The 16036-nt window shown below is 38.7% G+C and overlaps 1 protein-coding gene across 15 annotated transcripts in view; it reads left to right on the forward strand.

The window, feature by feature from the left end:
* The window catches only part of PARD3B (par-3 family cell polarity regulator beta), a 1014396-nt gene that overhangs the window by 627604 nt on the left and 370756 nt on the right, over nt 1–16036 (forward strand). For all 15 annotated transcript variants that reach the window (XR_003519077.1, XM_027589187.1, XM_027589179.1 and 12 more), the window contains one exon: nt 5113–5228. Coding sequence is in view for 14 of the 15 variants with exons in the window: in XM_027589187.1 (XP_027444988.1) it covers nt 5113–5228 (116 nt within the window). In the remaining variant the exon portion in view is untranslated. The remainder of the gene's footprint in view (nt 1–5112; nt 5229–16036) is intronic.

A 16036-nucleotide genomic window follows, 5' to 3' on the forward strand; every position in this document is an offset into this window, starting at 1 on the left:
TTTCTAGGGCAGTAGCAGTGAAAGGTACTAAGGATCTGTGCTGGGGAGGGTGGGGAGAAGCTTTCAGATGAGAAACCTCTTCAGGTGAGAGAGGGCATCAGAGATATTGCAGAGATGGAATTATCAGGAATTAGCAATGGCCTTTTTGGCTTCTTCGGTGTCTCCACAAATTTCTTGGAGCAGGGGTTTTGTGGCGGGAGGTGCTGATGACAGTCTCAGGTTGAGTGAGTTCAGTTGTGGATGGGGAAAGTTGTAAACAAGGGTAGGGACTGGCAAGAGAAGAGATTGGGCTGGCCAGAATGAAGAAGGGAACAGCATGGCTGGAGAGGAAGGGGCAGAGCCAAAGACATTTTTGAGATGGAAGGAACAAATGTAAAGCTTTGAAACTTCCCCCTGGGATCTCGTGACCTGCACCATCCTGCAAGCTGCTGCGTTGCCTAGGTGACTGGCAGCAGTGGCGGGGCGGGGGAGAGGGCGGCTTGGATGTGTGGAACTTGGGATGGAGGAAAGGTTGGAAGGGAACCAGGAGGGCTGAGCAAGGGAGGCCACCCTGGCTTTCAAAAAAAAAAAAAAAAAGTTAAAAGCCCTCTAAAAAGGAAAAGTGGTGCTTTAGGGATGTAACCAGCCTTCTGAAACAGAACACAACTATTACATGAGAAGTGAGACGCAAACGTGATCAGACTTCATGCCTGTTATCTTGAACCAAGATGACATCAGGAATTTATGGAAGTTACCTGTAGTTATGATGTCATCAATTATGGACAAAAGTTTAGAATATGTGTGTCTGAATAAAAAAATAAATATAAAGGAAGTATATTTTCTACTGTGATCTCTCAGAGAGGGTTTAAGGCAAATTAGGAACAGAGAGAATATACTGAATTGTAGTAACAGTTTAGACAACATTTGGTTATTCCCTGCATGCTCATATTTTTTTCTCTCTCCATTCCCCTGGGTTCATCTCTTCCCTCCCTCCCTCCTAGCCTCCCTCCCTCCCTCCCTTCCTTTCAGTATCTACTCTGATTCATAGTAGCCAATTGTTGAAGCCTATTCATGGATGGACACCTGAGACCTCAGGTTTTTTGGGGTTTTTTTTGTTTTTTTTTTTTTTGCCATACCTCTCAAAATCTTCTCCTTCCTTTTGATTTCTGACAGTTCTCCTTGAACATTCATGGCTGGGTCTTATATGTCTTTCACATTCCTGATTTGTCACCACATTCAGGACACTGGCATATGCTTCCTGCTACCTTTATTGATTCATTATGCAGCATAATTTGACATTGAGTATCATTTCTATTTGATAGATCCCCTGGTTGTTCACGCTGAAAATGTGGCCTTAATCTAAAATGTGGCTTTGGCCCGCTGTCAACTTGCAGCTTCCCACAGCCTCCACTGGAGCCCACTCAGCCATGAGCACATGCTAACTTTCTTCAAAATTAAAATATGTCAGATTTTATAGTTAATCACCGTGTCACCCTTTCCCTCCAAAAACTTCCAATAGAATTACAAATGGTCTTACTAGTCTCACTTACATGTCTAACATATTTTCACACTAACTAATTCAATACTACACTTCATTATTTAAGTGCACTGTATAAACTCATAGAGCCAATGCATGGTATATTGGCTCTAATCCTGTAATTTATCATATTACACTCCCCTCCTTAAATATCAGCCTTATCTTGCCTTATTTCTAATTTTGTACCATGGCAAAATGGGTCCTTCTCTCGAAGGTTTCCAAACGTACACTTGGTCATATTCAAAGCAATGGCAACTGGTGTGTAAACCGCTATCATCAATTTAATGGGTATATTCAGGTATGTATAGTGTGTACACACACACACTCACACACATATATATGAACATTTGTTACATTCATTTGTAGAAAGTGGCTTATTTCTTTTATCAGCCTTCATTATATGTAAACATCTATACCAAAAATTTCACTTTATTTAGACTGATCCTTACCTGATGTTATTGCATCAAAGGGCATTGCCACCTTGCTTTCTTTAAAGTGGGAATGGGGATCATTGTTTCCCAAGAATCTCAAAAAATTTGAGTTATTGTATTTAATTTGTCAATTAGTGCCTAGTTTGGTAAAGTAAGACAATAAAGTGGGTTAACCAGTGTGTGCCTCAGTTGGGTAGATTCCCATAGTCTCCCTTGAGCAGAACTCTTTAAATGCAGTGCTACCTAAGTTTTAATGAGGAATATTCATGTTGGTCCTAAACCACCTCCCCAAATGGCTTTCATTGTAACACAGGGCATCTGTTTGGGTTAACTCTTCGCTTTCCTTTTATTTCATGGTATGTAGCACTCTACTGAAACACAAAGCTAACCTAAAACACAAGCAGCGTAAGAGAGGGAGTGAATCTGCCCCAAAAGGGAACGTTTGGATGTTCCTGGAGTCCATATCAGCAGTCCATATGAGCAGAGTCCATATCTGTGCCCCAGGCTGGCCACCATGTCAGCCAAAGTTTTTGTGGCTCTGAGAAAAGGCAACATGAAGAAACCACAGTTCGGGTCCTCACTTTGCCACTGACCAGCTGTGTGACCTTGGAATAGCAGCTTCCTCTTTGGGCCTCAGTGTCTCACCTACAAGATGAGGAGTTAGAGGTGACCTTCAATGCCTCCCGGCTCTTAAATTCTTGGATTCTCTGAAGGCCATGAGTCTTTCTGACATTAAAACCACATCATCACAAGAGATCAAAGGATGTGAAACTAAGTGCAAATAAAGGTTGAATAACACATTTAAAGGCAAGTGCTTCCAAAACATCAAGGCTCAGAGGGAAGCTCATGTTCACAGTAGCCTCTCAGAATTCTTCTTTAAAATGGGCCAAAACAATCCAAGCGATGCTGTTATGGAAGGCCAGTGTCCGTAGCCCCGTGGTGCAAGGAGTTTTGCTCACAACGGGCGTATTTTGTCATCACTCCCTACCCCATCTAATATACTCCATATATGCCACTGGTTTTATCTATTGAAAATATAAGCCAGACACCAAGGAAGAAGCCAAACAAACAAACAAAAAAGCTTTGTAAAGAGTAGATTTGAATTTCTTGAGAAACTTTCATGAAACCTTGTATAATTTCTTCACTGAAGAGTGTCTCAGGCCCTCTCTAACCTACAGAAATAAAGAAAGGATTTAGCAGCTCACCTTGATCAAGCTCTCATTGTGTTCTAGGCATTACTGTTAGCACATACCATATCTTCATTTCCCTACAACAACTTTATACATCCTAATACTATCTCTTGTGGGGACTAGTGCACTGAGGCCACGTGCCCTGGCGCAGGGCTCTCTAGCCCAGGCTCCTAACCATCACGGCACATTACCCTTAGCTCCACTCATGCTGAGCATAGCAGAAGGGATAAACTTGTTGGAGTCACTATGTTGTATACTTGAAACTAATGTAACATCGTGTGTCAACCTTACCACACTAAAAATAAATAAATAATATTTGTTAAAAAAAAAAAGGGAAAAAACTTGAAAATAAATAGAGAAGGGCTCTTAGTCCCAGGTCTACCGAGACCCTGACAAAAACAGAGAAAGAAAGAGACTGGAAAAAATCGTATAGATGACTCGAAAAGCAAAAATTTATGGTCATTTGGGAAGCAAAAGCGGGTCTATTTATTTACCTGCTTAGTTGTTTCCTAAATGCTTCTACTGGCATTTACTCTGTGCCAGAATCTGTTCTCCCGACTTTACAAATCTTTTTATTTTTACTTTACAAACTCATTGTATCTCTTAAGAACCCCGTGAAGTAAGGAGTGGAGTTAGACCCATTTTACGCATCAGGAAATTGAAGCACAGAGAGGTTAAGTGCTGTGCGTAGGCCCCACAGCTAGTCAGGGGCAGAGCCAGGATTTAGAACTAAGCAGCGCTGCTTTGGCATTTGGGCCCTTGAGCTCTGTGCTCTGCTGCCTGATGCGGGTACTTCCGGAAGCCCCCCACCATATTACAATAATGGGGGTTCATTTATTCACTCAGCAGTATTATTGCTGCATTTTAATTTTAATATTGCTGCAAGGCAGTATTGAATGTGCATAACTAATGAGTTTCAAGAAAAGATGAAACTTATTTCGGTATATTTGGTTAAGAAATTGAGATCCCCTGTACATTTTTGAAGGATTCTCATTCATAATGGTTCATTTTTTTTTATTGTTGTTTTACTGTTTACAGTGTCAAATCCCAACTGTTTGAAAACCTCAACCTCAGTACTTTCAGATTTATCGGACACTTGATTTGAGTTTCACTGTATTTAAGACTAAAGTTATGCTGAAATGAGCTACCGTATTAACTTTCTCAATATATGAGAATACGAGGGGAGAAAGCAGCTGTAATTTAACTTACAAAATTTATAAATATGATTTATTTCTAGACCAAGAAATAAAGCATTGTCTGTAATTCCCTTGTATAATCCCCTCCATCCTCAAGCCAAATAAATAAAAATATTTAGCAGAAACAGAATTTTTGAGATTGACTACAAGTACTGGGAAGCCCATAAGGGCATTTAACATATCTGGTGTCTGAAACTGTGCTTTTCTTGTTCTTTCCTTGTTGTGTTATTAATGAGTAGACTGTGTGCTCAGTATGAACGTTAGTTTTAGGAAATAGGCCTAAATAAAGTCGGAGACCAAACCACTGCAGCCAGCAGTCTTTCAGCAGGATGGTCTTCTCTAAAGTACACAAGCCTTTTACTTGTTTCTAAAGGAGGGCCATGCTTAGCCTTCAGAGATCTCTTAACCCTGCTTCTAGGCTCCGTGAATACCTGCCAGCCTCCTCCAGTTCCTTCCAGGCCTGGCTTTCCCATTTGAAGCTATACATTGTACAGCAGGATCCCAGTTAGCAGAAATCAGTGAAGAGGAAAACATGGCATTAGCCAGAGAATATTTTATTTAAATTGTAGAGTGTGATAAAATACATAAAAATAGAGTTGCTACGTCTCATAAAAGCCACCCGAGATTCCGGAATCAGTTGAAAATACATGGTTGGGAGCTGGAGAGGATATGAGGTGGGGCTGGGTTCAAAAGGAGAACTGCTTCCTTTACCAAAAGAAAAAAAGAATTTTTTTTTTTTTATTCTAAATCTAAATACGGCGTATGGCTTCTTTCCACAGCTCTGAGGTGGATTCGGCAGTGTATTTTCCAGATCAGCACATCCACTTCAGATCTGTGACACCGGCCAGGCAGCCCGAATCGATGAATCTGAAAGCCTCCAAGAGCATGGACCTTGGTAAGTGAGGGTGAGTGACATCCAGGTCAGCGCGCCAGCCTAAGCCCATCTGTCTTCCTGAATGTCCTCCCTTTGTTTCCTCAGCTCCAACCTAAGGGGGTGAAGTCGGCCCCAGCCTGGGGGAGGGGATATTGGTCTCACACATTTAATTGTGATTACCCCTTTTTCTTTTAAAAGAGAGGTGAATGACATTTTTATAAGGCGGTCCATATTGGTCAGAAAAATATGATCATTCCTTCTGAATGATCTGGATGCCGTCAGCATCAGTGACTCACCTGCCTTTGTATTTGCACTCTCACTTCTATCAGTGACTTTGCCGTTCTCACGAACATACCCGCTGCGGGGCCCGGGAAGATAATAGGGTTAAAGGAATCGTCTTCCGCGGGGTTTCCTATCTCTATGTGCAGTGGACAGGGATGGCAGCGGTAGGGAAGATTTATCTCTTGAAATGCCCATCTTCAGATCCTGTTAACACTGGCGGGGAAAGGGTTCCTTGAGTTTGCCAGATGGAGGCTGTCGAGGTACCCTGGGTCCATGCCTGAAGAACCTCACTGAGGTTCTGAGCTCCGCAGGAAATTTCAGGGTGACTCTTGGCTGCTAGTGCAGAACGAGGGCCCCCTGGAAATGATGTTCTCCAGGTCCTAGGATGTGGGACCCCAGAAGACATTTCAGACACCCAAGCGCATTGCTGTGCTCTCATGGGCTGTTGGAGAGAGAGGAATGTGAGAGAAGGGTGCAAGTGCAAAATAAATCCCCAGCAAACATTCATTGCTGCTGGGTGCTCACAGGCTGTGCTTTGCAAATGTTTTCTCTTGAGGTGTATTGCATTTTTCATTAGTTAGCAACAAGAATATAGAATAATCAAAACCATGTGCTCCACAGAACAATCTGATAAATAGTGCTTATCTCTTACTCATTTACAGGAGTTCAGAAAAATGTTCAGTCATGATGAAACAAGAGAAATTGATTCTGTTTTCTACAAATTAACTAGATCACTAGGATACATTTGCTCTGATCACCTATAGCAAGAGAGGGATAGAAAAGCTGAGCCCTGGTCAGAAAAGGGGATTTTCTCCAGCATGAACCTTTGACAAACCAAAGGAATCATGTGTGACAGTGACCAAGGTTATTACTAATAATTTGAGGAGCAATTGATTTTTATAAAGTGCTTGATAAACATCTTTTGTTCTGTCTTCCCAATTACTCTATGAAGAAAACGAGTAGATAAAAATCTCTTTTAATTTGGGGCAAGAATATATTACTATTTTCCTCATTTAATTAAAACAAAAAGTTCCCAAAAACTATCTGCAAAAGAAAAAAAATGGCGCCCATTTTAAGAAAGAAAAACTATTATCAAATCTGTAAAAATAAAGTCTAAGGTGTATCCAGAAACAGTATTTCTGTTTACATTGTTTTGTTTTTGAGAAGTTTTCTATTTTTACATTGAAACGGCCCTTCCAAAATATGTATAGCTAGAAGTCACTCATTGCATTCTGTTGGACTTATACCATAAACGACAATAGTAATGTTTGTTCAGTTTGCCTCATTGGGTAGAGGTCCCGAGCTGTTTTCAGGACATGGGCCAAAGCTGTGGCTTAAATGCACCATACAGCAGAAGTGGTAAAATATGGTATACAAATATTTTATACACCATCAAAGTTTGGTCTCTTCCAGGAAATGCCAGTTTAAAGCTAACAGTCTTGCAGAGGGCAGCATTCTAGAGCCATTCTGAACCCCTGTCCCCAAAACAGTTGAGGGAGCTCAATAAACATGTTGATTTTCTTAGCGCATAAGCTCAGACGATACCAGATGGTAAACATTTGGAAGTGTCTTTCCTGTTTGGTTAGGTGAAAAGATTATTGTTAAGTCATTTCATTTTCTATAAGTAGCAGTGGGCAACCTAAGGAATTATTATATTTACCAAAAAGGGTGGTGGCTATGCTTATAAAGATAGCAGGGTCAAGATCCAGTCTTCAAACAGCAAAAAATCAATCATCCAGCCATCCATCCTAAGGTATTTAGGCTGAATATCAAATCAGTGCTTTTGACTATTTTCGGACTTGGAAAACTAGCAGTTTCATATGGTTCAAAACTTAAAAAGATAAAACCTTTTATTTATCTAGTCCTTTATGTTGGATAGTTCTCCTTTCCAAAGTCTACAGGAGTCTTTGAAGGCTAACGGTCCCAATTAGTGCCTTTGTTTTTGTTTCATTTTTGTTGCTGAGTCTAGGCTAGCATTTTAACTTGCATATTATGTTCAAATTATTTTAAAGGTGAGTTCCATTTACTTAATTTCACTTATATTTCAAAAAATAGGCAGCTCTTGTGAGAAAAAAGTATTCTTATCCCCAGATAGAAACATGATTTAAAAATAGTTTGCTATGTATACCTACGTAGCACTTTATTTGCTGCACCATCTATGTACATATATCTATATCACATATTGTGTTTCTTTGTAATAGTTGTACAATTTTATGTGAATTAATCTGGATTTACAATTTGCTTTTCCCCTTTTGACTGAATTTAGGATTGAGAGTTTAGGGTATTTTTTGGCTTTGTTTTTGTTTTTTCAGGGGATCCATTTGTATTTCACATTCTATGATTTGCTAATTTATATCCTTTGCCAAAAATGTTTCCATTTCTTAATTCTTTTTGTCTTTAGAATGTTGTTATGGGGTCACCTGGGTGGCTCAGTTAGTTAAGCATCCACCTCTTGGTTTTGGCTCAGGTCATGATCTCATGGATTATGAGATCGAGCCCCATGTCAAGCTCCCCACTCAGTAGGGAGTCGGCTTGAGGATTCTCTTCCTCTGCCCCCCCCCGACTCTCGAATACATGCACTCTCTCTCTCTCAAATAAATAATCTTTTTTTAAAAAGAATTTTGTTATGTATGTTGCAAAGAATTTCTTTCAATCCATTATTTGTCATCTTAGTTTGATTATGATATCCTTTACTATGAAGAAATCTTTAGTCTCGTAATAAAAAAATTTCCATTTTTTCCTTTATGACTTCTGGGTTTTATACTTATCACATTATTTTCTTCTAGTACTTTTGAAGGCTTTTTTTTAAATATTTACCAATCTGTAATATATTTATCCGTGGTGTGTAAGGTGGAAAAATGTTTATTCATGACAATAGGCAGATTATTAAGAACATTTATTGATTTTTACATCCTTTCCCCATTAAAGTAGAATACATTAACATTGAATATTAAGTTTCCTTACATACATTGGTCAGTTTCTAGACATATTCTGTTGACATATTTGTCTCTTCCATGCCAGTGTCACCTTGTTTATATTATCAATATGCTATTACACTCTATTTTGATAACTTACAGGAAAAACTTCCTCTGATTTTTCTTCTTTTGTAAAATCACTTTGGCTCTTCATATACATTTACTCTCCCACATGAACTTTAGATCAGCTCAACAAAATGAATTTAAAGATTAAACAAGAATGCTTCCACTGTGTGTGTGCATTAATTATGACTTCACTGATGGTTCTTGATAGAAGAAATGTTTATATCACGTTACATAAATGTCCTTGTACTCCTACCTTCTTAAAAAAGTTTACTCAGTCAGATTAATTAGATGTTGAATATTATTAAGTGAGTTTTAAGGATCTATACAGAATGACCTTGTGTATTTTGTTCGTTATTAATATAATGAGTTATAGTAATAGATTCCACAGTAGTCAAACTTCGTTCTTTCTGAATGACTTGAAATTTTTCTCTGTACTCAGAAAAGGTAGAAATGAACAGTGCATTATCTGTGTGCTCTAAAAGTAGGTATAAAACTTTGATTACCATTTTACTCAATCTCATTAATTCCTATATATCCATTATAGATTTTTTTTTGAGGCCATTCTGCCTCCGTATTTTGTGAATACTCCTGCTGGCATGCATGTGGCCACCTTTAAGACAGAACAGAAGTTATTAAAATGATGAATAAAAGGAAATTTATTTTTAAATAATTGGATGTAACTATGCTTATGCAAAGGGGTGAGGGTGTCATTTTCTGGGTTTTCCAGAAAATCAATCTTTTCCTACTAATTGTAGACTTTCCTCTATTTATTTGAATTACCAGAATTACTGTGTTCAGTCTGGATCCCTTTAATTTGCTCATAATTGAGCTTGTGTGGGTGTTGAGTTGGAAGCTCTCAGGAGCTGAATAACACAGCTGCCTCTTTGGCCTTTGGCATAGGGTTTTCCCCCAAAGAGCTGCCCTTTTGGCAGTATGCCAGAGAGTTACAGTCAAAGACTTTTTGATGAGACATAAACATCTTTAATTTCCAAGCCTGGTGTTTTATGACCCCGTTAATGTTATTTAAGAATTTAACCTGAATTATTCAAGGGACAGTGCTTCACTATTTTGGCCCATCCCCTGACCTAATCTATGGGCCCATTGAAAGTTCAGTTTAAAATACTATTTCCCACAAGGTTGTTGTTTTTGTTGGTTGGTGTTTTGGGGTTTTTTTGTTTTGTTTTGTTTTGAGTTTTTACTTTTGTTTCAAATTAGCCTTCTCCCATTTCAGAAGGGTGTTCCGTAACACAGGGAGGGCTGAGGACAGTGCAGATGGAAGCCTGGCCAGCTGTCCTGCCTGTTCAATGAGAGGAAATGAGCTTTAAGTGATCCATGAGGCAGGCACACAGAAGTTTAGGAAGTTCCCTGACAATGAAGATTGTTAAATTCCATGTCCCATGGTCTCTTTACAAAGTACATGTGTCTTGGGTGACTCCAAGATCTACAATTCAGCAATCTTATTTTTCTGTTAGTTGCTTGTTCTAAATTTTTTTAAGATAGAAAATGTTTGCAGATGCCCACAGTTGAAGGAAATTGTAAATAAACTGATTTCTAATATCAACAGATAAATATTGGGTCATGTTTTGAATATAACCCTTTCATACATGTCAGACATTCCTCTCAAAGTTAAGTATCTCTAGTATTAGATTAAAGATGGACATGCAAAAAGTTAACTAGCCCTGCTCTACTATTCTAACACTTTATTCTTAAAATTACTTTTTGGGCATGCATGTGCAAGTGTCCACAGGGACTCAGGGCAGGCTCTGTCCCCCACTCCCTCGCAAGGCTAGCTGCCTGGCCTGTATCTGTAGGTGCCCAGGGGTGGGGTGGAGAGTCAAGACTCCCCAAAGCCTCCTCACCCCAAATCCTTGGGGCCTGCGTAACACGGCACCCACTGCCACACAAAAAAATAATTTTTTGTATAGTGGGGTACTTCCGTATGCATTCTTTGCAGTAAGACAAAAATCCTGAATACTAAATACATAGAATCTTTATAAAACTGTTCAGATAATTGTGATGCTGGTTTATCAGTTAATATATATTATGTGTGCCATGTAATATGTTAATATATATCTTAATATAAATATGTATATCCGCGGATCATCGTCATTGTCCATCAATAAGTAACACCTCTGACGATAGTGAGAGCTGAAGGGAGTACTGTTGTGTAAGATATAACTGACTCACTAGAAAAAAGAACAAAAACAAAACTGGGAAAGAAGAATTAATGTTAACACTAACAGAACGTGTCTATTAACTATCTCTAGACGACAAGGAAGAGTACAAGGACATAGGTGTATGCCCTAAGCTTTAGGAAGTCAAAATTAAGGGATTGTAGATAATGTTTATCATCCATTAAACAAATGTTTATGGAGTGCGTATTGTGTACTTTAAACACTGAAGCCTCAATCAAAAAAGAATGAAATCTTGCCATTTGCAACAACGTGGATGGAACTGGAGGGTAATATGTTAAGTGAATTCAGTCAATCAGAGAAAGACAAATACCATATGATTTCACTCGTGGAATTTAAGGAACAAAACAGATGAACATAGCAGAAGGGAAGGAAAAATAAGACGAAAACAGAGAGGGCGACAAACCATAAGACACTCTTAACTATAGGAAACAAACAGTTGCTGAAGGGAAGGTGGGTGGGGGGGATGGGGTAACTGGGTGATGGGCATTAAGGAAGGCATGTGATGTAACGAGCACTAGGTGTTGTATGCAAGTGATGAATCACCAAACTCTACCTCTGAAACTAATACACTATGTTAATTAAATTGAATTTAAATTCAAAATTAAAAAAACAAACAAACATGGAGGCTTCAGCAGAGAATGAGAGAAAACGGTGTTTGCGGCCTGTACCTAGAAAGGAAAACCCAAGAGTTAAGATTCCCAAGAGGAAGTTGTGGCATGATGATGATACCTTATCTCCAAGAGGAACAAAAGGGAGAGGCATCGGAAGATACCAGCATGGCTGCTTCAAGAACTTACTGATAACCTTGGCTTTGTAGAGGAGAGGAAGAGAAAAGCAAATGGTTAAAACGAAAGAGGAAAACGAGAGAGAGTAGCAGTCATCTAAAAGAATAAATGCAGGAAGAGCCGAACAGCTGCTTGAAGCTCGCAAAACCTGTAAGAGTCAGACAGCCAGGCTATTTTGAGAGCACGAAAAAGAAAGTGTGTGAGGGGCCCATTGTTTAGAGCACCTAACAGCTGTCAGGTGGAACGCAGAGCCCCCCCCCCCCCGCCCCGCCCGGGCCTGTGTTAATTTTACCTTCATGCACACAACAGAGTGATGTTCAATCGGGAAGAGCACGGCTGCCGGCGAATGCAAGGACACCGTTTCTATTCCTGTATGCTGAAAGGATCGTGCTTCTAGAACAACTGTCCCTGATCATTAGAAATTACGAAAAGTAGGCCTCACAGTGGAGAACCGGAAGCAAATTACCAATTTTCACAGAGATGATGAATTCCAGAAACAACCGGTGAAATTACTGATCTCAACACTGATCTGCAAAGAATTTCCATGTTTGTGAAATGAAAAGAAAAAAGGCAAAAAAAGCAACCTCCCTGAGAGGGATCTTCGGAAACAACTGAGGTCTCCTTTTCTTTTTTGATTGCGTTTCTAGACTTAATTCAGGGAAATGTTAGAGTTTACTTTGATCTTTCTAACGTAACGGTATGTCAATTTCTGATTGAAACTTATGGGCCAAATTATACAGGAAAGTAGGAAAAAGCATTAGAATGCCCTTTCCCAAATTGTGCTAATTAAGGCTCATTGTCATCCTGAAAGGAATGAAATAACTTATAGGACTCTGGACTGGGAGCTTCTCGTTGTATTCTGAACAGAATCTGATGAAGAGTGGAGGTGTGTGACTTGAAGTTACAAAAGGCATTCTTACCAAAGTTTCAGTGGATGTTGCCCCAGAGAACTGGGTAATATGTTAGATTGACAGAACTAGCATTCAGGTGATTTCTCCAGAACTGAAGAAGGCAGAATTTAACAAAGAATGACTCCTCCATCTACCAGGCCTTTGTTGGCTACTCACTATATCCCAGGACATGTCCTCGGTGAAGAAGACCAAAGTTCCTCTCCTGTGGGGTTTTCATTCATGTTGGGTAAATTGATGATAGAGTTTTACCCAAGTAAAGATATCATAAAATTTCAGATAGAGGTGATTTCTCTGAAGCCAAATTCATGTCGAGATGAAGACTGGGGAGAGGTGAAGCTATTTTAGATAGGTTGGTGAAACATAAAGGTAATGTCCTGAAGTCAGGTTCAAAGAAATCAGTTGTCCAAGTACAGGATTTAGGAGACCTGGTGTAATAACGGTGAGTGAGGATGCCCTGCTTGCCCGATATGGCCAACCCCAAAGGTAGTTCTGTGTTGCCAGAGGAAGGAAGACGACAATTTCACTGGACTCTGGGCTCATCATAACACATCGATAGCACTGTATTTAATTCTGGATACGGTATTTTAATAGAGATAAAAACAGGGTAGAATGCATCCAGATGACAGGCCTAGAAACCATGTCTGATAAAAAGCAGTTGAAAGAAAGATATCTTGCCTGGAAGAGAGATAGCTTAGGAAACCTATGAGAGCCCTCCCCAGATATTTTCATGGCTACTACTGAAAAACTCAAATATGGGGGCGCCTGGGTGGCTCAGGTCATGATCTCAGGGTCCTGGGATCGGGCTCCAAGTCGGGCGCTCCCTCTGCTCTTCCCCCCACTCATGTGCACACGCTCGCTCTCTTTTTCTCTCTCTCAAATAAATAAAATCTTTGTTTAAAAAAAGAAACTCAAATCTGTTTACAATTGAATCTGCCCCTCAGGTATATCAGGTGATGATAGCCACACCAGCAGATATACCACATTTACAAGCTTTGAAATCTATGAAGATGATAATGCAAAACGGAATCCTGGTTTGTAGCATATTTGGTATGCAAGGAAAAAGTAGAAATATAAATTCAAAATTCACCAGAATTGCGGGAAAGGGACCATAGTTTATTTTTCAGTGTTGGATAAGGGATATAAGTTCTTTTCATTTTTCCTTAGTGCATCTTAACATGCTTATATAGTTAACCACACAGGTTTATAAATGAAGTGGATGGCTAGATGAACACAAGTTAAGTGAATTTACAGAAATTATATGTCAAGACTCAGGCTGAATTGTAGAGAGATGTCGCTGGTGAGAAAAGAAGAACAACTAAGGAAAACTTCGAGTAACTGACTTTACATACAGTTGACAGCACTGCCATCCAAAACCAGCCTCTTTCAAAACATCAAGAAAACCAACATTTGGGTCAACTAAAACTTAGCCCACATTTTAGGTAATTGCTGCATTTAAGAATGAAAATGTACCAAAGTCTAGTATTACTATCAACCGAATCATAGAGACATAGATCACTTCTCTATCCCTGTAATACAACTAGATCATGATATTACATAAAGCAGAATAAGGCAGATTCCATGTAAAATTAATCAGAATAACTAGTTGGGTTGGAAGCCAAGGCATAAAAATTCTTCTCTGTGAAGAATATGCTTCTCTTCTTATAAGTCTATATATGCGCTTTCTTCCTGCTTTATTTCTTTGCAGTCCCTACAAAAATATATTTTCAAAAAGTATGCTCAAGAATCATTTGACATTGTGTTCATTATTACTGTTAATTGGAAAACAATGCCTTTTGTGTAGCAAGTGTACTTTTATACTACAGGAATACCTCATTTTATTGCCCTTTGCCCATACTGTGTTTTTGACAAATTGAAGGTTTGTGGCCACCCTGAGTTGAACAAGTCTGTCAGCACCATTTTACCAATAGCATTTGCTCACTTCATGTCTCTGTGTTACATTTTGGTAATTCTTGCAATATTTCAGGTTTTTTCATTATTTATGTCTGTCATGGTGATCTGTGATCAAGCGATTACAATTTGCTGAAAGCTCAAATGATGGGTAGTGTATTTAGCAATGAAGCATTTTTAAATTAAGGGATGTACCTTTTTTTAGACATAATGCTGTCACACACTTAATAGACTCTAGTGTAAACACAACTTTTTGGGCACTGGGAAACTAAAACATTCTTTTAACATGCTTTATATTCACTTTATTATGGTGGTCTAGAACTGAGCATCAATCTCTCTGACGTAGGCCTGTTCTTGATGTGTCTTAGACTTGTCTGGAAGCTGTGTGTAGCACATCCCAGGCCACCACTCTCATACACTCTCCAACAAGCAAGTGTTCACAAATAACTTGAACACAGATGCTCTCATTTACCATTGTAGAACGAATGACTAAGAGCCCAACTCTCTCATATGCCCCCATCCAGAAAACAAAGAATCTTCAAAGCAAGGAGTGTCTTTCTTAATATAAAAATACATAACCTGAAGCCTAGGACATATGGCATTCAGTGCTACTTAGTAATAGTATCAGTCACAGAGAGGGTAATGTTAGTGGGGCATTACAAGCAAGCCTATACATCTCCTACACGTTCTTCTTGTCATTGTTGATTGACTTGACCTGTTGATGTAAGTAAATTCTCCTCAAGTAAACACTGTGAAAATCTGGGGGAAAGGTGGCCTATGGATTTCGTGTGTAGATCCTTAATTCAATCACTAGATCACAAATGGTCTCAGCTGTTGCCATATAGTTTTACACAACACTCATATCTTCTTAAACGGGGACATTGCTTGGTGGAATATGAAGATAATTTAAAAAAAAGAGTGTCTGGAAGAGAAACCCAAAGCTCTATTTTCCCACAAGAGATATAAAGAAAACTATAAAGTTTAGAAATGCTTGTAATTGAAACTTAACTAATGATATTATGCCAATAACCCGTGCAGATCTTTATTAAATTAGCCTCTATCTAGAGCATTATTTGTGTTTTGATGAGAAATCTTCATCGATGGAGAAACTGTCTTGTCCTTTAGAATTGAGATGTTCCAGGCCCCTCTTAAAACTTGCATTAGCCCATGAAGTGCTTTCTTCTTTACATTTTGTACCCAGGTGAACCTCTACATCTCAGACACATACAAGCATTTTAAACAAAGCTAAAGATGAACTTTTTTTCTCACTTGCCTTTGTTTTCTAAACCATTGTTCATATTTAAATGAAATTCTGCATTCCTTTTTAAAGAACTTTTGTACGAATATAAGAACATCTTCATAAAAATATGAAGCAAAGAACACTATTCAAAGAATGGAACAAAACACTTACATTTTCCTTACAAATATGAACCAAATCCATTTTAGTTGTTTTAAAGTGAGAGTTTCATTAGCTGAAAATCCTATATATAAATATACAATTAAATATAATGTAACAGCATATTACACAAAATATATAAGTGTATGTTAGATGAGGTTTGGCAGTTTCATAATTATCTCTTCTGAATGGTATTCAGAATGATAAATATTTGTAATTGACAATACTTGCTGTGGAGATTAGAACTACTGTAGGGAGGTATAACTCTCATTTTTAGGTACAGTTGCAGTTTTTAGAAAGCAAAGCATTTT

The sequence above is a fragment of the Zalophus californianus genome, chromosome 3, assembly GCF_009762305.2.
Source record: "Zalophus californianus isolate mZalCal1 chromosome 3, mZalCal1.pri.v2, whole genome shotgun sequence".
Taxonomy (NCBI): Eukaryota; Metazoa; Chordata; class Mammalia; order Carnivora; family Otariidae; genus Zalophus; species Zalophus californianus.